General features: G+C 34.2%; 1 protein-coding gene across 1 annotated transcript; it reads right to left on the bottom strand.

Annotated features, from left to right (window-relative positions):
* Nucleotides 1–19821: 19821 nt before the first annotated feature.
* On the bottom strand, nucleotides 19822–22441 carry LOC116256927 (glutathione S-transferase U17-like). The gene is made up of 2 exons (XM_031633502.2): nucleotides 22034–22441; nucleotides 19822–20393 (listed from the first exon to the last, which is right to left on the bottom strand). Exons 1-2 carry the CDS (start codon nucleotides 22361–22363, stop codon nucleotides 20007–20009), a joined length of 717 nt encoding a protein of 238 aa, XP_031489362.1. The 5' UTR covers nucleotides 22364–22441; the 3' UTR covers nucleotides 19822–20006.
* Nucleotides 22442–26926: the final 4485 nt, after the last annotated feature.

Here is a 26926-nt window from a genome sequence, read left to right as displayed (position 1 = left end):
ATGTCCCCCTATCTTTTCATTTTAGTAATGGAAATTGTAGTCAGATATCTTAAGGGACAAATAATGAAGAGGGCCATTCACCTCCCCTACTCAGTAAGAGCTATACCTGATGTACACTTCCTAATGTTTGCAGATGACCTCCTGTTGTTTAGTGTTGCTTCAGTTAAATCGCTAACCAGTATCAAGAGTGTCCTGAGCCAGCTAGAAGGAAGAACGGGCTTCATAATCAATAACTATAAATCCTCTTTGTTCACCTTATGTTGACGCTTCTCTAGAGGAAGGTTGGCCAACATTGGCGGCTGGCAAGTGGTTAAGCTACCTTTGGATTATTTGAGCGTTCCTCTTTTTACGAGAAACTTAAATGTGGACCTTTGCACAAGTTTGATTGCTAAATTTGAGAAGAAGATCGTGCCTTGGAAAACCCAACTCCTATCCTATGCAGGGCGTGCATGCCTGATCACTCATAACCTTAGCTCCATGGGTAAATTTTGGATGCAATCTTTCTCTCTCCCGCTTGAAGTTTTGAAGAAGCTGGAGAGATGCATGGCCGGCTTCTTGTGAGCTGATATTGAGGAAAACCGACATATCCACCAAATAGCCTAGCGTTCTTTGTGTAAGCCCAAGGCGGAAGGAGGCATTGGAATACGCCTTCTTGAAGATGTGAACGATTCCCTCCTAATGAGCAGACTTTGCTCTTCTTTTAATAATAACTCTCTCTTTGCTCAGTGTTGCAAGGCTAGATATCCTAAATCTAGCAGTTTGTGGACTGTGCAAAAACCTTGGAGGAGATCTTGGACTTGGAAAAGCTTAGGAAAAGGCTGGAAAAAGATTGCAAAATGAGTGAGGTGGAAGATTGGTGATGGCAAATCTGTCTCCTTCTAGTCAGATTGGTGGCATGATGAAATTCTGGTGAAATCAATTAGTGGAGAGGATTATGGTGTCATAGTTGATCAGCTGAAGCTTTTAGTGGCCAAGGTTAGGGAGTTGGGTGAAGCTAGGCTAGCGCTTTCGAAGAAGGCATTAGTCATGAGCCAATGCATTCAACTAGCTAATGAGGCTGACCAACTTGTTAGTAATGCTAGAGACCTCATGGATCTAAGCTCTAGGTCGATTTGGGAAGCCACAAGGCAGAAGGGTAGTTAGGAAGGCTAGTGAAAGGGTATATGGAACAAACACATCCTAGCAAAAGTAAGTTGGATTACCTACATCGCCAGCCACATGAGACTGACCACTCAAGACAGATTAAAAAGGCACAGAGTTCAGTTGGCAAACAGGTGTCATTTATGAAAAGGGAGGAGAACAACAATGTGCACATCATGTTCAAGTGTTCAGTTGTGCAAAAGGTGTGGAGAAAGACGATTGCTAGCTTTGGCAGGAGTAGGCTCCCATGGCAGAGTATAGAAAAGGAATTTGAGCTTTGGAGTAAGGTGTCTTTTAAGGTTAAATGGCTTAGAAAATGTTGGATGTTGCTTTTCCCGATCGTGTTATGGAAGCTATGGTGGTTTAAGAATGAAGTGACACATGAGAGAATGACCACAGTTATGACTAAACAAATTTTATCTGTTGTTTGCCACTCTGCTAAGGAGGCCTTTCAAAGTTTGCAGCTGGAGGATGACAAGCGTAAGGCAATGTCCAATTGGTTGCTGACTGGAATCCTATGTGAGCGCAGGCTCTCAAGCTTAAACATGGACACTACTGTGCTTCAAATTGTCACATATAAGAAGAGCATTAAAACTATGGTGATGGGCATGTGGAGATTGAGAGGAATGGAATCCAGTGAGGCCATACTTACTAAAGCTCAATCTAGGAAGGATGAGGCTGAATTATGCGTTATTAATGGCTCTCAGCAATCCATGGCGAGAGTCAATGGCAGTTTTGGGATCATATCGAAAAATGAAGGATGGAAGGGAGGAGGCCGATTAATCAGAAATGGCAACACATGAAGGCGACCAGCCAACGTCTAAGGATTCTTAGTCAACTGCCTACTTTAGAGGCTGGGTACCAGATGTGTCAGTACGGTGAAAGAGATGGGAGGGATGATGGTGGTTAATGCTTCTAAAGCTTTTCAAATACTGTTTCTGTTTTAGTCTTATGCCTTTTATCATGAGCTGAAACGCTGGTGGGATTTTTTGACCTTCTGGTGGTGGTTTTGGGGCAGCTGGGTTATGCTTGCCTGGGTTTTTTGGTTTTTACTGTTGTGGCTGATGCTCAACTTTGTGTAAATCTTTCTTTCGTCTTGTACATATATTAATTTTTTTGTAATAAAATTAAGGGAGCCTACCTCCCAGCAGCCGTTTATTGGCACTTGTTTTTTCTGTTTCATGAAAAAATGATCGTATGATACTACCTAAATGGCGCTTTCATGTCCTCTAGGTCTTCATTAGGAATGATGATCCTCTACCTCCAACCAGCTTAGGTTACCTCTAAATCTGATGCACAAAGGCCTCATGACTACATCACATGGATACAAATATGGAGTAATTCATGATCATTTGGTAGTGTTTGGTAACAATAACATGACAATATGTTCCTGTTCCATATATCTGCCACAAAGATTGGGACAAATAATACATGGAGAAGCAATACATCATTCCTGCTGCCAAATGACCCCTTGACATATAAATTCAAATTTTTCTCAAGGTCAAGTATTAAAAAGTACATTGTTTTAAGTTTTATAGTCAATCAATAATTTTTATCTGTCTTGTATCTTTCAACATCCAAAACTTAAGAGTGCTAAGAACTGGAGCCTTTGGATGACAAGGTTGGAAACTAGGTTTGAATGAAATCAGTTTTGTGAACAACCAGGTCTACCATCTACATGTGGCTTAAAACTTCATCTCGAGTGTTTGGATTACAAAAACTTAATTTGTTTCAGTTTTGTTAATTAAGTTAATGCTTGGAAGTTATTATTGGTTTCACATATTTCAATTAGGAATATTATAAATGTGAAATTTTCGTTCGATCTTGTAATGAAAGCCAAATATAATTCAAGCCAAAAATTATTCCCAAATGGAGAATAAATTTGCCTAAGATCGTTGGGCAAGAATAAATATGACAGGGTGACGATTCCCATAGAGCCAAAGAAGCTTGTATTTCAACAAATCTACTAGCAAAAGGGGCACAATATTGCACACTTCTCTTAGTTTATAGAAAATACGTGCTAACTTCCTTTGTTTTCAGTGTGCCTTATCTCAGCTATCTATCCTTATTTATAGGGTTCTAGAATAACCACTATCCTTACAAAAGGTGGAAGGAGGGCAGTGGTTTCTGAAACCACTCTCTCTACTTGTTCAAACATTGAATTTAAGAAAATGTCGAATATGAAATTGGAAAAAAAAATCAGATCCTTTTCTCATCCTGGATGGGTCCCAATCTGATTTCCAGCTAATCCAATAGAGCAAAATTGAAAGCCAATTACAAAGGTAGTAGATGAAAGGCCTTGGATATCATACATATATCAGGTTTGGAAGTACATCCAAATCCATTAGGACACAATTGGTGTAAAAAAAACATAGACATTTGTTAAGATATGATCAAAATCAATATAATAAATGCAAGAGGTCACAACAAATTGAATATAAATAGATCAGATGATCATGTCGATCCAAGAGAAGCATGAGTACCATATCAAAAATGGATCCTAATAATTTGATCAAAATCCAATGTACTGATCACTGATTCTGAAATAATCCTTTGGGAGGATAGGCCTCCAATCCTTTTTTACTAAAAAGTAGCTATACACAAATACAATTCCACACATACCAACAGATATGTACAATATCGAGCATAGCTGCCACATCAATACTCAAGTTGATCTGTAAAGTGGAAGTCATGTCTCTAACCATCCTACTATACGTATGATCTTCTGATTTCTCCATCTGGGTTTGGACAGAGAAATCTTTTGGCCTCTGGTAACATTGGGTAAGATGCATTGCATCTAGCGCTATGTTTAATCACACCCACTTAATGCACTGTACAGAATGGCTGTGATTGGACAGAGGTCAGGGTGATCGAATGGTTTTGTCCTATATATGTGTGTGTGTGTGTGTGTGTGTAGTTCAATGCCATCATGTGCCGGAGATTGCCGCATGGTTAAGGTTCAAAAACTAACTGATGAAAAACAGTCACTAAATTAATATTAGCTACAGTTTATGATGAAGTGCCAGTTTGTATTGTTATATTGTCTTAGGTATTCTATTCTTGCTCATAATATAAATATACAAATCTGGTGGAAAATAATCAAATTAGAAAGAATATATCAATTTGAATTAGAAGGTAAAGATATGATTTTAGGAAGACCATTTTTGAACAATTACTTACTGATAGAAATAACCAAAAAATATCTTATATTGACAACACCTTGTAAGGAAAGAATAGAAGCACTAATAGTTGAAAACATAGAAAGAAAAGAAACAGACTGGTTGAAAGGAAATAGTAATAAAACACAACAAATGTTGCGAAAAAGACTAAATGTGATAACAATGAACATGTACGAAATAAATGAACTAAAAAGTATATAAAAGGAATTGGAAAGCTTATACTCGGAAAAATCGCTACAATTTCAGGAAAAACACAAGACCAGTGTAAAAGTCGAATTAATAGATGAAAATAGCATTATCACACAACCACCTTTAAAATACGTACCAAATGACCTGTTGGAATTTGAGAATCACATACAAGAGCTACTAAAAGAAGGATATATTAGAGAATCCAACTCAAAACATAATAGTCCAGCATTCATAGTAAACAAACATAGTGAACAAAAAAGAGGAAAAACCAATATGGTTATAGATTATAGAAATCTAAATGCCAAAACCAAAACATGTAATTATCCTATACCAAATAAAATATTAAAACTAAAACAAATCTCAGGGTATAATTATTTTAGTAAATTTGACTACAAAACAAGTTTTACCATCTAAGACTAGAAGAACAAAGCAAGGAGTTGACAGCATTCACAGTTCCAAATGTGTTTTATGAATGGAATGTATTACCCTTCGGATATAAAAACACACCAAGAAGATTTCAGACATTTATGGACCAAAAATTTAAAGGATTAAGAAATTGTGTTATATATATTGATGACATCCTATTATATACATACACAGAAGAAGACCATTACAGATTACTTAGAGAATTCATAAAGTATTCAACAAAGGCAGGAGTAGCTATTAGCAAAAACAAAGCTTTTATTTGAAAAAAAACAAATTAAATTTTTAGGAATAGAAATAGACAAAGCAGGCATTAAGATGCAAAATCATATAGTACAGAAATTAGCAATATATGAAGACCTAGATACGAAGCTAAAATTACAATCCTTTTTAAGATTAGCAAACCATGTAAGAGAATATATACCAAAACTATCAAAATACTGTATACCATTACAAAAAAAACTAAAAAAGGATACAGAATACCATTGGGACGAAAAAGACAGACAAAATATACACAAAATACAAAATATTTATAAAAATTTACCAAAGTTAGAATTTCTTGATGAAAACAGAAAGTTCATCTAGATAATAGAATTACATGCATCATATAAGAGTTATGGATCAGTGTTAAAATACCAATACGAAAATGAGACAAAAGAATACCTGTGTAGGTATCATTTAGGAAGTTTTAAAGAAAACAAAGCCAAAGGGAAAATCAACAGAAAAGAATTGTTTGCTATCAATTATGCATTATTACATTTTGAAATTTAAGTAAGTATGTACAAAATTTATTGTGAGAAATGACAATACCCAAGTAGAACATTGGATTAATGCTAAATTAGAAAATTCCATTTTTAAAAAAGAAATTAGGAGATTAGTCAATGAGATCAAGTTATTTGACTTTTCCATCGAACTAATAAAATCTGCTAAGAATGGTCATGCAGATAATTTATCCAGGAATCCACAAGTGTGAAGAGTAAAGCAACAACTTATACAAAACAATATAAGGATTTATTAGGAGTTGCAGCAATTAAGCCAAGTCTCTTCAAATAAATCTGGCTAAAAAGAGATACTGCACCAGAAATAGCTCGAAAAGATATAACCAACAGATTTTTTTTTTGCAGATATTGAAGATCGAGGTTTTTGAACCTCAAAGAAGATACAGAGAGAATGAAAACATAGATACAGTTGTTAAAGTCTCAAATCGAAAAACTCAAACAAAAGATAGAGAAGGATCAGACCCAGATCCAGGTATAAAAGGATCAAATATAGAGTAGGATCAGACCCAGATATAACTCAAAAAGACCCAAACAAAGTCGGCCCAAAAACCTATCCTCTTCAAAAACCAAAACCTAAAAGATAAATTACAGAAACACATACAAAACAGTCCAAACCGACATCTGAAACCTAAAACAAATCACAGACTTTTTGAACAAAAAACCGAGAGAAAACACAGTAGAAGGCGGAGGATATACCACAGTTCCACTACTCGGATTTAACATACTGATAGCATATCCCAAAACCAACCCAAATCTAGTAAAAACAGCAAACAGTTATGGGTTGCTCCACACTGTCTATACTATAAATGCAAAAGAGCTTGATGAAATACCAGAATTATGCAAGATGGCAAAAAGATATCTGGAAATCACCAAAGCAGAATTGGTATATGTACGGTTTTACTCCGCACAAGCAGAAATAACTGAGGATAAAATCATACCACCACTAAATTGTATGAAACTAGGACTCACAAAAGCTATGGTTGACCCAGATGTATAGAGACAGGAAGAGCTACTCTTACCAGAGATCAAAGATTTTTTTTCAAAAAAGAGAGCCAAGAGTATACAAATAATTTTTGAAGCATTACTACAACAATTTAATAATCAGAACATTTGGATGTATGAATCAAGGAGCTATCAAATCATATTCTCTCAGTCTCAGAAAACGAAAGAAGGATCCATGGAAGAAATAAGTCGATGGCTAGAAACCTTGGCAAAACCAGAAGAAACACCAAAAACTAGGGCCATAAAGGAAAAAATTATGAGCAAAGAAAGTTTGAAATTATACTACAAACTTATGCATAAAATACCTGAACACGAATGTTCAGAGTGCTCAAAAATACCAGAACCATGTGATGTAAAATTAGAATGAATTTAGACAAAGAGCTACAGGAATTTGCTCAAGAGTTAGAACGGATGATGATACAAGCAGACAAAAAATGCAATTCTAGTAAAAAAAATTATGAGAAACAGAAAGAAAAATACAGAAATTATCTCAAGGAAAAATCATAGACAAGATAGAAGAATATGAGTTAAACGAAAGATGGGACAGAAAGAAGTAGAAACTTCGCAAGGAAGCAAAGAATAAAGAAAGCAAAGAAGAAAACAAATTAGAACTACAGAAAGAGATTTGGATTCCCAACTCAGAGATTCGAGATTCTCCACTGAGAGGAAGCAAGACAAAACTGACAAAAAGACATCCCACTCAGAGATTTCCTACCCGTGGACATGACAGAAGAAAATGCCAGAGCTCATTAAGAGATTTGAGACTCTCCACTGACAGAAGGCAATCCCACTCAGAGATTCTCTACTCATGGAACTGACAGAATGCAATGCCACCAATTCCCCGAAAATGTGACATAAAGAAGACTTCAGAAGATCGCACAAGGAAGCAACCCCAACTATAAAACCAAACTGAAGTCTCTTCTTAAGGAGACCACTCGAACCCCACTCTCTTCCATTCTTCATGCCCTTCCTCTCAATTTGGAATCAGAGCTAGTTGTCATTGATTGTAAGGTGTGAGTTATTGTAACATAAATACAGTATAGAGATAGTCATGGAGGATGCTCTAGACGATGTACGCTGTATGTCCGCTTCTGAGGAAGAAGCCTCTGAAGTTATGGTAGGTACTTATATAATGATGTCCTTTATGTTTATCTGCATGGAATAAATTTGAATATCTTTCCGAAAGTCTGTTTGTTGATGTTCATCATGAATCTCTTTTTATTTTACCTAGCATTATATAATGTTTGTTGCATGAATTCTTAAAACCTAGATTAGTACTATTCCGACTAGGAGTAATAGGAACAAGTTGTGAAACCTTGAAACCAAGAGACAAAGGCATGATGGAGTACCCATTAAGGCATGAGGCAATGTTAGGGGAAACAAGAGCCATATGGTGAGGTGTAGAGTTTAGTAAAAGAGTATGAAACCAGGAAGGAGGAAGTACTGTTTAGGGGAGAAAGAACAAGTGCTGAGAACGTTGTCTAGTAAGTAGGTATTACCAGAATGAGTTCATGATAGAACAAAGACAATAAGACTTAGGGAGGATACCAAACATTCCAGAAAAAGGAATGCCAAAACAGATAACAACCCTAGGTTTAAGCACGACAAACATAAAAGATGCTATGGAAGACATTAGAACAAATATATAACTAATAATAGAAAACCAAGTATTAATATATAATGCATTTACTAAACCCTATCCGAAACCAAGTGAATAAGAAACCAGAAGTTCAAAATATAGAACTAGATAAAAACCGAAAATATATATCAGAAAATATAGTAGAAAGAAAAACAAAATACCAAACAGCCGTTTACAATGAAAACTTAGTAATAGGATGAGCTATAATAAAAAAAAGTTTATATGAATAATACAAAATACGAGGTCTCATCACAAAAAATATATTATTATAATAAATGACTAAGACTCATCAAAACAAACTTAGAAATGAAATTCTTATTATTATATGAAGATGATTTAAGATTAGTTGTAAACTAAGATGATCTACAAATAGAAGGAGCTATAGAAAGAATTACCCGACTACATAAAGAGAACAAGAAAGAAAGAAAGGCATGGCAATACGAAGGTTGCACTGCTGGTACATCACAGCCAGTGCAAGGTTGCCCAACGTGCTCAGAAAGTAAAACAAACAAACTCTTAGAAGACCATTTTTGAATAATTACTTACCAATAGAAACAATTGAAAAATACCTCATATTGACACATCTTGTAAGGAAAGAATGGAAGCACTAGTAGTTAAAAACATAGAAAGAAAAGAAACAAACTGGATGAAAGGAAATAGTAATAAAACACAAAAAATGTTGTGAAAAAAACTAAATGTGATAACAATGAACATGTATGAAATAAATGAACTAAAAAGTATAGAAAATGAATTGAAAGGCTTATACTTAGAAAAACCACTATAATTTTGGGAAAAACACAAGACCAGTGCAAAAATCGAATTAATAGATCAAAATAACATTATCACACAACCATCTTTAAAAAACATACCAAATGACGTGTTTGAATTTGAGAATAACATAGAAGAGCTACTAAAAGAAGGATACATTAGAGAATCCAACTCAAAACATAATAGTCTAGCATTCATAGTAAACAAACATAGTGAACAAACAAGGGGGAAAAGTGAGGATGGTTATAGATTATAGAAATCTAAATGCCAAAACCAAAACATATAAGTATCCTATACCAAATAAAACATTAAAAGTAAAACAAATCTTAGGGTATAACTATTTTAGTAAATTTGACTGATTTGTCTATTTCTATAACTAAAAATTCAATTTGTTTCAGAAATAATAGCTTTGTTTTTTCTAATAGCTACTCCTACCTTTGTCGCATATTGTATGAATTCTCTAAGTAATCTGTAATGGTCTTCTTCTGTGTATGTATTTAATAGGATATCAAGACAGTATATAACACAATTTTTCAATCCATTAAATTTTTGGTCCATAAATGTCCGAAATCTCCTTGGTGCATTTTTATATCCAAAGGGTAATACATTCCATTCATAAAACCCATTTGGAACTGTGAATGTTGTCAACTCCTTGCTTTGTTCTTCTAGTCTTAGATGGTAAAACCCGCTTTTGCAGTCGAATTTACTAAAATAATTATACCCTGAGATTTGTTTTAGTTTTAATATTTTATTTGGTATAGAATATGTTTTGGTTTTGGCGTTTAGATTTCTATAATCTATAACCATCTTGGTTTTTTCCCTTTTTTGTTCACTATGTTTGTTTACTATGAATGCTGAACTATTATGGTTTGAGTTGGATTCTCTAATATATCCTTATTTTAGTAGCTCTTGTATGTGATTCTCAAATTCCAAGAGGTCATTTGGTATGTATTTTAAAGGTGGTTGTGTGATAATGCTATTTTGATCTATTAATTTGATTTTTACACTGGTCTTGTGTTTTTCCCAAAATTGTAGTGATTTTCCGAGCATAAGCTTTCCAATTCCTTTTGTATATTGTTTAGTTCATTTATTTTGTACATGTTCATTGTTATTGGATTCAGTCTTTTTCGCAACAGTTTTTTGTGTTTTATTACTGTTTCCTTTCAACCAGTCTGTTTCTTATCTTTCTATATTTCAACTACTAGTGCTTCTATTCTTTCCTTACAAGGTGTTGTCAAGATATTTATTGGTTATTTATATCGGTAAGTAATTGTTCAAAAAGGCTCTTCCTAAAATAATTTCTTTACTTTATAATTCAAATGCATATATTATTTCTAATTTGACTATTTTCCACCAGATTGTTATATTGTTTGCTCTATATTTTATAAGGTTTTTTGTTTTATTAAACTCTTTTATTTCTATTTCTTTATGTAGTTTTTCTCAATAGTTTTCTGGTAAGCAATTTTTCTTACATATATTTATCTGTGCCCCTATATCTATATAAGGTGTATAGTATCTACTTTGGTATCCTTTCGCTATAACTTTTACCAATATATAAATAAATTTTTCTTTTTCCATTATATTTCATATCCAAATATTCTATATTCTTCTTGTAGTTGGTATTCTTCATAATCAAAGTATGAGGTTTCGGATAAGTATCCATATTCCATTACTGCCTTGTCTATTTCCCATCATCTTGCTACTAATTCTTTGAGTTGATCTATGAATTTATTAAGTAATATGAAAATCTTGAAATCTTTACTTAGCTTTTTTCTTATCAATTCTTTTTATTTGGTTTTGCATCTATTCTATTAATCATCTAAGTCTCTTGGGATTATAATTTGGTTGTTGTTTATGTATACTTCCAGTATTTCTTTTTCTATTTTATAATTTTCCATTTTGTTCAACCATCTATTTCCAAGTATAATTTCAATTTTTTAATCACTTCTTTGTTCTTGTACTTCAAATGTTATGTTAAATCTATAATTTTATAGTATTACTTCTTTACTTATACTTCCTTTACTGTTTATGATATTACCTTTTATGTCTTTATATTTGTGGTTACTAGGGAATAGCAGGTCTCATCCTATTAGTTCTGGTGCAATATTATTTTCTCCTGATCTTGTATCTATTATTATTTTTCTTATATTGTTATCTATTACAGCTTTTAAGAAAAATTGTTTATTTTTATAACTGGTTTCTCCTGTTACTGTTCTAGTTTTAGTGACACTTAGCCTATGTTTGATTATTTCTAGTTCCTTTGATTCATCTTCTAAATAATATTGTTCTTCATCATTTACTATTTTTATCAGTTGTTTGAAAGGGTTGTCTATTTGTATGTCGTCATTGTTTTTGCTCTTGGTTGTTATCTTATGTTTGTTAGTAACTACGTAAAGGTTTTTTTCCTTAATAGTCATAACCTTACATCCTTTTTCTAGTTTTATTCCAGTTCATTTCCAATACAGAACTAGACTTTTATCTATGTTACTATCTATTAATGCTATAGTGAAATTTGGTTTTATGATAAATTTTAGTTTTTGATGTATTAGTTTTCCTTTTATTTCAGCTATAATAGCTTTCTTGACTGGGTATATTATCTTGTCGTCTAATAAGTATATTTCTATGGGTGTTTTTGTTTCTTCTCTAAAACATGCTTTTATCTTTATGTCTATTCCTCCATAGTAAACATTTTTCATTGGTTCATTTATCTTAGTTGTTTTAATTCTGCATTTATTCCTGCTCTACTTATTAATGCTACTCTAGTAATTCATATTTCCTGGTCTATATCTATTACATGTTCTCTTTGATTTACTATATAATATTCTTCTTTATTTTTCTTTAGGCATTCTTTATTCCTGGGATTTTTCTAATGAACGGAAAATCGAATATTTTATCTTTATTTATATTTATTTCTTCTTTCTCTATTTGTTGCAATATTTTGTCGTCAAATATTAATTCTTTGTAGTGTATATTCTTCTGTTAGTTCCTCTTGGTAAACCATATTTTGTGGCTTATAATCATTTTCACTTGATTCTATATCGGATCCTACTTTTGTTTCTGCTTTTATTGTTGCATAAATTGTTTCTCTATTTGATATATCTCCTTCTTGTAATAGGATTATTTATATGTAGTCTTCTTCTTTGATTTCCAAGTTTTTTTTCTTAATAGGTTGTTGGCAGTCTTTTGCTACATGTCCTATTTTCCCGCAGTTGTAACATTTACATTGTTTGGCGTTCTTTAGATATTTGTTTCTATTTTTTATGTAATACTTCGTTCTTGGTTTAAAGTATTTTTTACATTTGTTATATTTTGTGTGTAATTTCTTAAACTTTTTTTTATTTTTATAATTCCTACTTTCACATCCTAATTGTGGCGTTTCATATTCTACGCAATACTTAGATGGATTTTTCATGATTCTTCTTAATTTCTTTTCCTTCATGTATGTTATGCATGCATTTTTCTTCCTTGGGTGGTTTTTCTCTATATTCTTTTACAACATTTTCATATATTGTTTTTGGTAATTTTTTGTAGAACCATTCTAAGGATATAGTCTTCTCATTTTTATCTAATTCTGCTTTGTAAAAATATTGACTATACAGAGACATATATTCATCCAACTAACAAATGTCACATATGCTTAATGATATTATATTATTCTTGGCCATTTCTTTTCCTTTTGTTTTATAATCTTGGTCTATATTGAAATGTAAGAACTCTACTTTAATTGTGGCTACATATTTCTCTAATATATTTAGAGGTTTTGCGGTTACATTTCCTTATCATCTGTTTCTCCTCTTAATGAGTCTTTCATTGCACCTTCTAGTTTTTCAAACCATAGTTTCACATTTCCGATAAATGAATTTTCTATGCATTTTGGTATTGTTTTCGTGTCTATTTTGGCTTCTGTTATATTTTTTCCTATTTTGGCTTTTCGTAATTCTATTTTTGCTAGTATATTTCTCGCTTCATCTAAATCTAGTGTTCCTGCTTCATGTATCCTAGTTTTTGTTAATTCTCTCAATCGTGATTCCCATATTTTTTTATATCTTCTTTCTGGTGTACCAAAAAAAAAAGAATTCAGAAGATCGCACAAGGAAGCAACACCAACTATGAAACCAAACAGAAGTCTCTTCTTAAGGAGACCACTCGAACCCCACTCTCTTCCATTCTTCATTGTCCTTCCTCTCAATTTGGTATCAGAGATAGTTGTCATTGATTGTAAGGTGTGAGTTATTGTAACATAAATACACTATAGAGATAGTCATGGAGGATACTCTAGACGAGGTACGCAGTACGTCTGCTTCTGAGGAAGAAGCCTCTGAAGTTATGGTAGGTACTTATGCAATGATGTCCTTTATATTTATCTGCATAGAATAAATTTGAATATCTTTTCGAAAGTCTGTTCGTTGATGTTCATCATGAATCTTTTTTTATTTTACCTAGCATTATATAATGTTTGTTGCATGAATTCTTAAAACCTAGATTAGTACTATTCCAACTAGGAGTAATAGGAACAAGTTGCGAAACCTTGAAACCAAGAAACAAAGGCATGATGGAGTACCCATTAAGGCAAGAGGCAATGTTAGGGGAAACAAGAGCCATATGGTGAGGTGTAGAGTTTAGTAAAGGAGTATGAAACCAGGAAGGAGGAAGTACTGTTTAGGGGAGAAAGAACAAGTGTTGAGAATGTTGTCTAGTAAGTAGGTATTACCAGAAGGAGTTCATGATAGAACAAAGACAATAAGACTTAGGGAGGATACCAAACATTCCAGAAAAAGGAATACCATAATAGAAAACAACCCCAGGTTCAAGCACGACAAACATAAAAGAAGCTATGGAAGACATTAGAACAAATATAGAACTAATATAGAAAACCAAGTACTAATATATAATACATTACTAAACCTTATCCGAAACCTAGAGCATAAGAAACCAGGAGTTCAAATTATTGAACTAAATAAAAACCAAAAATATATATCAGAAAAGATAGTAGAAAGAAAAATAACATACCAAACAGCCGTTTACAATGAAAACTTAGTAATATGATGAACTATAATAGAAAAGTTTATATGAATAATACAGAATACGAGGTCTCATCACATAAAATATATTATTATAACAAAACACTCGAACTCATCAAAACAAACTTGGAAAGAAAATTCTTGGAATTCTGTGAAAATGATCTAAGATTAGTTGTAAACAAAGACGATCTACAAATAGAAGGAGCTATAGAAAGAATGACCCCACTACATAAAGAGAACAACAAAGAATCAAAGGCATGGCAATATGAAGGTTGCCCGCTGGTACATCACAGTCAGTGCATGGTCGCCCAGTGTGCTCAGAAAGTAAAATAGACAAACTTTTAGAAAAACTTATAGAAAAAATAGACTAGGGTTTCGACCAAATCGCAAAGGAACTAAAAGAAATAAAAAACAAATAACAAATGTACCACATAGAACAACAACAAAAATACTAGAAATTCAGAAACATAAGAAGTCAAGAGCAAAATTAGAAGAAGAGGAAAACACAGAGGAAAAAGAATCAGAAATAAACATATATGGAGTCAGCCGAAACACTGAAGATGAATTAAGTGACCACGAAGATGACCATAGGATAAATGTATACGAAACTTATGGAAGAAAATGAGATCAATATGAATACAATCCCAAAAGAAACAATAGAAGACGAAATACAAAGAGAACCAAGAAAGGAAAAAATTTATTGAAAGAGAAGGACAATGAATGAACCAAATACACCAGAAAGAAGATATAAAAAAAATATGGGAATCACGATTGAGGGAATCAACAAAAACTAAGATACATGAAGTAGGAACACTAGATTTAGATGAAGCAAGAAATATACAAGAAAAAATAGAATTATGGAAACCCAAAATAGAAAAAAACATAACATAAGGCAAAACAGACATGAAAACGACACCAAAATACAGACAAAACTCATTTATTGGAAATGTGTAACTATGGTTTGAACAACTAGAAGGAGCAATTAAAGACTCATTAATAGGAGAAACAGATGATAAGGAAAATGTAACAGTGAAACCTCTAGTTATATTAGAGAAATATGTAGCCACAATTAAAGTAGAGTTCTTACATTCCAATACAGACCAAGATTACAAAACAAAAGAAAAAGAAATGGCCAAGAATAATATAATATCATTAAGCATATGCGACATGTGTTACTTGGATGAATATCTCTCTCTATATAGTCAATATTTTTATAAAGCATAATTAGATAAAAATGAGAAGACTATAGCCTTAGAATGGTTCTACCAAAAAATACCAAAAAAGATATATGAAAATATTGTAAAAGAATACAGAGAAAAACCTCCCAAGGAAGATACATTAGGAGCAAGAATAGAATTCCTAAGACAATGGTATAAAAACACATTTATGACATATATGAGGCACCACAATTAGGATGTGAAAGTAAGAATTATAAAAATAAAAAAAAATGTTTAAGAAATAACACACAAAATATAGCAAATATAAAAAAATACTTTAAACCAAGAAAGAAGTATTACATAAGAAATAAAAATAAATATCCAAAAAACCCAAACAATGTAAATGTTACAACGGCGGGAAAATATGACATATAGCAAAAGACTGCCGACAACCTATTAAGAAAAAAATCTTGGAAATCATAGAAGAAGATAACATAGAAATAAGCCTATTACAAGAAGGAGACATATCAGATAGGAAAACAATTTATGCAACAACAAAAATAGAAACATAAGTAGAATCCGCTGTAGAATCAAGTGAAAATTATTATGAGTAATGAATTAGAAAAGCCGCAAAATATGGTTTACCAAGAGGAACTAATAGAATAATATACACTACAAAGAATAATGTTTGACGACAAAATATTCCCACAAATAGAGGAACAAGAAATAAATATAAATAAAGATAAAATATTCTATTTTCCATTCATTAGAAAAATCCCAGGAATAAAGAATGTCCTAAAGAAAAACAGAGAAGAATATTATATGGTAAATCAAAGAGAACATGTAATATATATAGACCAGGCAATAGGAATGACTAGAGTACCATTAATAAGCAGAGCAGTGCTAGATGAAGAATTGAAACAACTAAAGATAAAAGAACCAATTAAATATGTTTTCTATGAAGGGATAGAAATCATGATAAAAGCATGTTTTACTAAAAAATAAATACGCCCTTAAAAATATACATAGCAGACGATAGGATAGTATAACCAGTAGAGAAAGCTATTATAGCCAAAATAGTTGGAAACCTAGTATATCAAAAACTAAAATTTATCATAAAACCAAATCTCAGCGTTAACAGATAGTTACATGATAAAAGTCTAGTTTTGTATTGGAAACTAACTAGAACAAAACTAGAAAAAGGATGGAAGGTTATGACTATTAAGGAAAAAAACCTTTAAGTAGTTACTAACAAACATAAGATAACCGACAAGAGGAAAAACAATGACAACATACAAATTGACAACCCTTTCAAACAACTGATAAAAATAGTAAATGATGAAGAACAATATTATTTAGAAAATGAATCAAAGGAACTAAAAATAATCAAACATAGGCAAAGTGTCGCTAAAAAGTAACAAGAAAAACCAGCTATAAAAATAGCCACTTTTTCATAAAAGCTGTAATGGATAACGATATAAGAAAAATATTAATAGATACATGATCAAGAGAAAACTATATTACATCAGAACTAATAGGAGAAGACTTGCTATTCCCTAGTACCCACAAATATAAAGACATATAGGGTAATATCATAAACAATAAAGGAAGTATAAGTAAAGAAGTAATAATGTCAAATTACAGACTTAACAAAACATTTGAAGTACAAGAAAAAAGAAGTGATGAAAAATTTGAAATTACACTAAGAAACAAATGGTTAAAGAAAATGGACAATTATAAAATAGAAAAAGAAATATTAGAAGTATACACTAACAACAAATGAATTATAATCCCAAGAGACTTAGATGATTAATAGAATAGATGCTAAGGAATTCACCAAAACCTACAAAACCAAATATAAAGAAGAGATAAGAAAAAAGCTAAGTGAAGTTTTCAAGATTTTCATATTACTGAACAAATTCGTAGATTCACTCAAAGAATTAGTAGCAAGACAATGGGAAATAGACACGGAAGTAAAGTAATATGGATACTTATCTGAAACCTCATACTCTGATTATGAAGAATACCAACTACAAGAAGAATGTAGAATATTACAAAATATAATGGAAAAAGAAAAATTTATCTATATATTGGTAAAAGTTATAAACAAAGGATACCAAAGTAGATACTGTACACCTTGTATAGATTCAGAGGCACAGATAAATATATGTACAAAAAATTGCTTACCAGAAAACTATTGAGAAAAACAAAATACAGATATAGAAGTAAAAGGGTTTAATGGAACAAAAAACCTTATAAATAAAGAGCCAACAATGCAACAATAAAAATCTAGTAGAAAATAATAAAATTAGAAAGAATATATGAATTTGAATTAGGGGGTAAAGATATGATTTTAGGAAGACCATTTTTGAACAATTATTTGCCAATAGAAATAACCGAAAAATATCTCATATTGACAACACCTGGTAAGAAAAGAATAGAAGCACTAGTAGTTAAAAACATAGAAAGAAAAGAAATAGATTGGTTGAAAGGAAATAGTAATGAAACACAAAAAATGTTGCAAAAAAAACTAAATGCGATAACAATGAACATGTATGAAATAAATGCACAAAAAAGTATAGAAAAGGAATTGGAAAGCTTATACTCAGAAAAACCACTACAATTTTGGGAAAAACGCAAGACCAATGTAAAAATCAAATTAGTAGATCAAAATAGCATTATCACACTACCACGTTTAAAATATGTACCAAATGACCTCTTAGAATTTGAGAATCGCATGTAAGAGCTATTAAAAGAATGATATATTAGAGAATCCAACTCAAAACATAATAGTTCAACATTCATAGTAAACAAACATAGTGAACAAAAAAGGGGAAAAACTAAGATGGTTATAGATTATAGAAATCGAAACGCCCAAACGAAAACATATAATTATCGTATACCAAATAAAATATTAAAACTAAAACATATCTCAGGGATAATTATTTTAGTAAATTCGGGTTTTACCATCTAAGACTAGAAGAACAAAGTAAGGAGTTGACATCATTCATAGTTCCAAATGGGTTTTATGAATGGAATGTGTTAAGATATAAAAACACACCAAGGAGATTTCAGACATTTATGGACCAAAAATTTAAGGATTAAGAAATTGTGTTATATACATTGATGATATCCTACTATATACATACACAAAAGAAGACCATACCAGATTACTTAGAGAATTCATACAGTATGTGACAAAGGCAGGAGTAGCTATTAGTAAAAAACAAAGCTATTATTTGTAAAAAACAAATTGAATTTTTATTGGACAAAGCAGACGTTAAGATGCAAAATCATATAGTACAAAAATTAGCAATATATGAAGACCTAGATACGAAGCTAAAATTACAATCTTTTTTAGGATTAGTAAACCAGGTAAGAGAATATATACCAAAATTATCAGAATACAATATACCACTACAAAAAAAAAACTAAAAAAAGATACTAAATACCATTGGGACGAAAAAGACAAAAAGAATGAACACAAATACAAAATATTTGTAAAAATTTACCAAAGTAAGAATTTCCTGATGAAAACATAAAGTTCATCTGGACAATAGAATTGGATGCATGAGATAAAGTTATGGATCAGTAGTAAAATACTGATATGAAAATGAGACCAAAGAATACCTGTGTAGGTATCATTCAGGAAGTTTTAAAGAAAACGAACCCAAATGAGAAATGATCATAAACAATTGCTTGCTATCTATTATGCATTATTACATTTTGAAATTTATGTAGTCTTTACAAAATTTATTGTGAGAACAGACAATACCCATGTAAAACATTGGATTAATGCTAAATTAGAAAATTCCATTGTTAGAAAAGAAATTAGGGGATTAGTCAATGGGATTTAAAAAAGAAATTAGGAGATTAGTGAATGAGATCAAGTTGTTTGACTTTTCCATTAAACTAATAAAATCTACTGAGAATGGTCACTCAGATAATTTATCCAGGAATCCACAAGTGTGAGGAGTAAAGCAACAGCTAATACAAAACAATATAAGGACTTATTAGGAGTTGTGGCAATTATAGAAGTTATTGTAGATATTGAAGATCTCACATAAACCAATGCCACCAATTTGAAATCCTTTCTGTCAGTTCTCACACCTTACACTCTTGTGGCGTTCCTTTTATTGCTCCTTCTAGTTGTTCAAGGCATTTTAATCATGACATTTTGTATTTTTAATAATAAAAAATAAGAAATGCATTTAGTGTTGGAGGTAGCTAATAGTTTTCAATATATATGTGCTCATGCCTCTCACACACGCAGCTTTGATGTGAATCATATGCATCAATCTATTACATCAGGTTTTATGTATAAGAATTCTTAATTCCTATGAACACATGTGTTCCAAGAACACGCATTTGGTATGCCAAATGCTACCTAAGAAGACGTTGAATAACGGGAATTAAGCTGTGTTCTTTGGAACGCAGTATTTCTCTACATTGGGATATGATACATAAGATGCAGTAATTCTATTATCGAACGCCCTCTAAGTAGTACCATTTTCACACCCACAGTTCAGAAATAACAGCAGCAGATTTTATTTCATTTCATGTCCTTCTACATTACACAACAAACACAAGCCCCCAGATGTAAAGTGACAAGCTAAAAGAGAAGTCTCTAGTAACACAGACAAGGAAGTAACCGTAGATGGCACTTGGAAGGGCATAGGGATATGGACGTCCCTGACACTGAAGAGGCACTAGGAAGGGGGAGGGGCGGCCGCCTTGGCCGCTCTCACCCTTTCCCGGATGACCATGGCAAACTCGGCTAACCTTTCGGGTTCCGGCATCACTTCCTTAACAGACTCGGCTTCGCAGAAGGCCTCAGACCAGGCCGCCAGTTTGGGAAACTTGGTCTCGTCCAAGAGCTTCATCCCCATAGCTCCATCGACCACCTTCATCCAGGCCAGAAGGCTGCCCAGTGCGATGTCCAAGAACCCAATGGTCTCGCCCCCGAAGAATTTCCCTCCCTTGCAGCACTTCCCGAATGCATCTTCCACCAGCCCCAGTCCCGACATTACCTGCTCTACCAGAGCCTTCCGCTGCTCGTCTTCTGCTGTCATTGTTCCCCGCATCGGCGCAAAAATCTGCTCAGAGATGGCACATTATATCAGTGTTGCCCAAACCGGCATGAATATAACCAGTCTCAATTACAACCTTTTCGACCCAGTAATATTGATTCTGATTCGGGTCAGCTCATTCTATCAGACTTTCCGTTGAACGATCGGATTCAGAAACTGTTGATTTCAACAACATCGGTTGGGAACTAGAAATAAGTTAATTACCATGTGTGTATACAAAAGAAAGGAAAATGGTAGACAAGTTGCCTGATCAGTAAAAAAAACAAGTCCCCACGATATTAATTAGTTGCAGACTTGCAAGCTTGCTTAGTGCCAATCATGGACGAAACTAAAGACTCGCTCCCATTATCTTTGGATCTCCTCTTCTTTTCCATTCCAAGATTTCCTGGCTTGTGGGAAACTTGTGGAGCAAAATATTCTTTCTCCTCTTTACTGTTATTTCAGTCTGAGTTAGAATAATAAAGAAACTATTTTGCCACTCTTGGCAGCAGAAGAGGAAGGATAATTTCCCAAGTGGAGGCATGTACTAGCGCTCTTTCGTGCCTGAGTTTTAAAATTAGGCATGTGAACATATCCTAGATCCGATAGTGGAACGAACAATTAAAAAAAAGAAGGTTGGACATAAAAAACATTTAATATGCGATCAAAATTCAGCTCGTATTTGGATTTAAGAATGATATGTGATTGGATTTAGATTCGAATTCCCATTCAGATTCAGATATAAAATATTCGATCATATTCGGGTTCAGATTCAAACCAAATTTAGTTTTAAGTAAATATCACATATCCCCATTGAACTCATCCTCTTGAAAGTCATCCGGATTTGGCTTAAAATTAAGATTCAGATCCAGATAAAATTTGACAAATCAGATTCAATTTGTGTAATCGGATTTCAGATTTGGATTTGGACATACTTTTTCAATCCAAATTCAAATACTAAAACCCATGGTTATGGGCGGTAAGAATGTATCTGATCAATCTGACATCCCTATCTAACACTAAACTATAGCAGCTCACAACCACATCCTAACCGTTTAAATCCCTATTTTAAATGAAAGAGTGGCGTGTTTGACAAGAGACGAAATTTGTCCCACTTTCTACGAGATCTGGCCGGGTCAGCCACTCATGTCCGCATCTGGATTGCAAAGCAGGGCATAGGGCATAAGCACAACAGCAATGGTAAGGACCAATTTCCCCGTGCACAGTCCATAGGTTATGCAGCTTTTATATATCTATGGATTCTCTAATCGAGCATTTTCAATTTAATTAAACTGTCCTAGGCTCCTTTTCTAAAGACAAATATTGGATTTTAGCTGCGATTTTTATGTTTCTGCAATTATTCAGTTAATTTACGGGGGGGTGTTTGATGATTTTGGAATTTCGATCCAAGAATGATAATTCTAAAATCATAATTTCTCTTCAAACTGCAATAGAATCAAAATTCTCTAAATTTTGGAAACAAAATTCTATCTAGAGACACTCTTTTATTTCCTTTGTTCACAATATCAGACTATGGAGTTCAAGATCAAAACTCCGCGTCAGTACCGATCAAACTATGATCTGGACTACACTCCTCTATCTCCTCTAGCTGATCTTCATCATTCAAGAAGAGAAAAACAAAAAGGCACAAGAGGATTTAATTTTACCTTTTCATCGATGTAGGATGCCCAAAAACGAGCAACGGCGCGTTCATAGGGATCGCGGGGAAGGATGGCCGGAAGTCCGGCGGATGCCCAAACATCGTCTATGTACTCTACGATGATCAAAGATTCGCAGATGGGCTTGCCATCGTGGAGGAGAACGGGCACCTTCTTGTGGACGGGGTTGGAGTCGAGAAGGAGCTGGCTCTTGCTGAAGGGCAGCTGCTCCTCCAGGAGCTCGTAGGGAATGCCCTTCATGTTGAGGGCGACCTTCACTCGAAGCACAAAGGGGCTCGCCCACATGCCTATCAGCTTCACCTCTCCTTGCTTTTCCATCTTCTATATTCCTTCTTCCCCTTCTCTTCTTCTCCCTTCTTTCTCTTCTCCGCTCGCTTGCTTTCGCTCTGTGTAATCTCAGAGGCACCTTCCTTTTCATTTATAGAGGCGAAAAACCCTCCATTTTACCCTATTCTTGTTTTTTTTCTCTTTTTTTTTTTTAAATTAAAAAAACACGCCTTCCGCTAGCTGTTTACTTAATGCACCACTTGAGCAAGTGTCACTAAATTAAATGTAAGCTGACCTTTTTGAATCACAGGTCAATAAAAGTGTGCCACCTGTTGTATATATATATATATATATATATTAGTTTTTTGTTTTTTATGTTGTTTATTATTTCCAAAATATAGATATGTTAATATTTTTTGGCTGCCAATAATTGAATTTATTTTTTTTAACAGTATCCAAAAGCCAGCTTTTGGAGTCAAAACCTGGTTTTGACCTCCAAATGTTAATTCAAGTGCATTTTGATGACATCAAACCTGCACAACTTTGTGGTTTGAAATTTTGGTTTAAGAATGAAAACTCTTTCCTCCCCAAATTAAAATGGAATCAAAATTGGAGGTTTCAGTTTTTTAATTTCAAGAACAAAATATCTCGTTTTGTTTAATAATTCTAATTCTTTAAACCTTGACCATTTTGATTCTAACATGCTATGATTTTAGATATATCAAACGCCACCTAAAACACCTGCCAATCTCTAGTTTTTCAGTAAAATTGAGTTTTGCTCCTAAATTAAGAGTGCCTTTGGATGCACAGGCATTTAGAGCAAAATGCAGTGTTTTGCTTCCAAAATGTCTTTTTAGCTTGTTTGGATGGTTTGAAAACAGAGTTTTTAAAAAAACTAGTTTTCTAAGAGCATTGTTTTTATAAGGGAATGAAAAAAATTACTTCCTTTATGTTATTTATCTGAAAACCAGTTTTTACCTGCCCACACAAGCGTGAAAAGATGTTTTTCCAAACTCATTAAAAAAATCATTCTTACAAAACCAAGTTTTTTGAAAAATAATTTTTTCAATGTGTCCTCCAAACACTAACTAAAATTTTCTCATTATCTGATCCGATCAACTAAACCAAGTTTTAAAAACTGACCTTTTAATTAGTTTTTCACGAAACCAAGTTTTATTCAAGGGGTTGATCAAGTCTCCTCGTTTACCTGGCAAGCGGGCCACCAACAAGGGTTGTTCCATCTAGAAGAGCCGTTGAACATTAATAATGAAGTGGGGCTCTTGATATTCGACATTTAGTACCTTCTTCCGCAAGTTTTTAATTTTTTATTTGTTTCTGCCACATTTTCTCCAATTCACTCGCTATATATCTTGCCCCCTAAGACAATAAACGTTCAGCCACATGACTGACTGATCCACGGAACTCACTGTCATCATACATGTACATGGCCTATGTTTACTTGGAACTCACTTATCTTGCCCCCCAAGCCATTAACGTTCAGCCGATGACTGACTGATCCAGAGAACTCACTTATCTTGCCCCCCAAGCCATTAACGTTCTGCCACAGCACTGACTGATCCAGAGAACTCACTGTCATCATACATGTACATGGCCTATGTTTACTTGGATGTCAACAAATCAGATTACAATTGAAATTATTTTTAATGCTATCAGTTTTTCGGATTTTTTGAATTCAGATTCAAATATGAACAAAGAAAAGTCATATCCGAAATCTAAATCTGAATTTCAATTTTTACATTCATATCTGAATTTGAATCCAAATTTCGAACCGAATTAGGCAGATTTTTAAAATGCAAGAATATTGGATATAAAATATATATTTAAGTTTAACTTTGATCTAATCTCAATCTCAATGGATATTTATGTATATCTGAACCCGAACTCGATCAGATGTTATTTCTTAAATCTGAACCTAATCTGATTTCTTAATCTGGCATTAAATTTTTTTCTATATTCAATTTTTTCAAAACAGTTCAGTTGGATGTCCGATTTATTAACATCCCTATACTCGGTTTGTTCAACACATTCAATGCTTGCAACTCAAGGGATGATTTTTGTTTGTCAAAGGACCTCGTCATGATAATTATAACTGCAATATATACATCTACATTTTTATTTGCGATATTAGCAAATATTAGCACCGCTTTTAGATTTTTTTTTGGATGAAAAGCTGTTCAACATATAAGTTCAATTAATTTCATATCAAATACTATACATATTTTATATCACGCATGAAAATTAATTTGAAATTGCCCAAGAAATATATTTTGAGTTATAAACCTTACAATCGTATGATAAGTCTATTTTACCTTCTTACAACTGAAAAAGATAGAAGAGATTTAAGTGCACGACGCAACGCAAAAAAAAAAAAAATCACACATAAAAAAAGCAGAAATTTGAAAACCATATATTTTCCATGTAGTAGAGTGAATGACATTTGCTTGCAAAGAAGTATTCTTGATTTTATTTTATATTTAATTCATCTTTCCTTTTTTATAGTAGTGCGATGAGGTGGATCAGCAGACACGTGCAATATAAAATATGGAGAAGATCCATTTTACATCATAGTTGGCTGACTTGCTGTTCGACTCGGCAGGCCCAAAAAACCTGGCCAGTAGTCAAGGTTGGTCAGCTTGGCCCTAACTCGGATCTACACGGCCCTGACTTGAGCTGATTCGGCCTTGACTGGTCCTAATTAGCTCGATTTTAAAGTTCGACCGAGTTGACGAGTGAACTCGTTGACCCAGTGACCCGGCCATCTGCTATTCGAGTCCGAGTCATAAATTTACCAACTATGTTGTACATGAGGAGCACATAAAGGCAGAGCAATGTGTGATTTTATGCATAAATTAAATTTTTTTTTCAAGGTCAAGCACCAACTAGGGATAGGTTTCTCAATTTTTCTAATCCAAATAAATAATTTTCATCTGTTCTGTTCATGAGTAAAAATATGATCACACTAACAATTTGTCAAAAACATCAAAAAAACTTTTGCTGACGTATCTTTATCGATGTCCTGTGTTAACGTTAGAAATGGTTTCACCGATGTCAATCCTGCATTTTACGGACGTTTTTTGTTTTTGGCATCGACAAAACCTATATTTTTTGTAGTGAATCTGTACCTTTTAACAACTAGATCCAAATGAATCCTAGTTCTGTGAAAAATCTGGTCTGCGACAAGTTGTGGCTGTGGCTCAAAAACTTGATTTTGTGTGTTTGTGAAGTTATTGCTTGGACGACGTTCGAGGAAACGTCTGCACAATGAACGAGCCGAGCTGAGTTCAATTTTTGATCAGCTTGAATTGGACTCGAGTCACATATAGCTTGGCTCGCTTTCAGACTAGGGGTGGGCATCGGGCCGGGCCGGCCCGGCCCGGCCAGGTTTTCCTCGGCCCCGGGTTGGCCCGTCGGGCCTGAAGCCCGGGCCCGGGAAGGGCTGGCCATCGTCAGCGGCACATCCGTCGGGCCTGGTGTGCTACGACGCGAACGTGGTAGCGGTGTTGGCGGAGCTGCTGTCCGCCATGTTCTGCGAGGTGATGCAGGGGAAGCCAGAGTTCGCCGACCCGCTGATGCACCGGCTAAAGCACCACCCTGGTCAGATAGAGGCGGCGGCGCTCATGGAGTACGTACTGGCGGGAGGGAGACGGGAAGGAGGGAAGGAGAAAGGAGAGGGAGACGGGAAGGGGAAGGGGGAGGCGGGAGGGAGACGGGAAGGGGAACAGGGAGGGAGACGGGAAGGGGGGGAGGGGAAGGGGGAGGGAGACGGGAAGGGGGAGGCCGGAAGGGGGGAAGCGGGAGGGAGACGGGAAGGGGGAGGCCGGAAGGGGGGAAGCGGGAAGGTAGTCGGGCCGACCGTGTACGGATTTTTCCTTTCATGCATACACAAAACCAAATGTATATGCCCTAAACAAAACAGGATCATGCTCATGCTAAATCATTGAATTAAACAAAACCTTAAACTTAAAGCGGAAGCGTACCTGAATCCATCTGAAGAACTGGATGGTAGATCGCGGTAGGATCTTCCAGGGACTTTGCGGCGCGCTTGAGGTCTCTCTCAGATGGGGAAGAGGAAAACCATAGAAACCAACGTTTCAGGCAACCATTGCACGACCTCAAAGACCACTACCATTTTATAATGAGGACAATTACGAATTCCGCCCATCAAAGAGTCCGTAATTGCGTACCGGTATTTATACATTTCAAAATTACCCCATACCACCTAAATGACGTAATATCCCAAAATGCAATCACTTAAGTGGAATTTATTTTAAAACAGCCATAATGTCTGAAATTCCTCATAGACATATGCCAGCCCACCAAATGATCTTACAGACCGGGCCGCCGTCGGGCCGGCCTCTCCGGTCCGGACCGGGATTTTCCCGGCCCGACGCCCAGCCTTACTCGGGCTTGACTTGACCTTGATGAAATGAGCTCAAGCCCGACTCGCTTCCAAGCTCGAGCTTGACTCATTTAAGCTCATGTCCGCTAATATAGATTTTTTGCTTAAATTTTTTCATGTTTTTATTTAAGCCATTTTAAATTTTTAAAATTACAGAAATAAATATTAGTGTTAAACGAGCTTAATGGAGCCGA

This window comes from Nymphaea colorata, chromosome 6, assembly GCF_008831285.2.
Source record: "Nymphaea colorata isolate Beijing-Zhang1983 chromosome 6, ASM883128v2, whole genome shotgun sequence".
In the NCBI taxonomy this organism is placed as follows: Eukaryota; Viridiplantae; Streptophyta; class Magnoliopsida; order Nymphaeales; family Nymphaeaceae; genus Nymphaea; species Nymphaea colorata.
The sequence above is the reverse complement of the archived record's forward strand: the minus strand, read 5'-3'. Positions and strand labels throughout refer to the sequence as shown.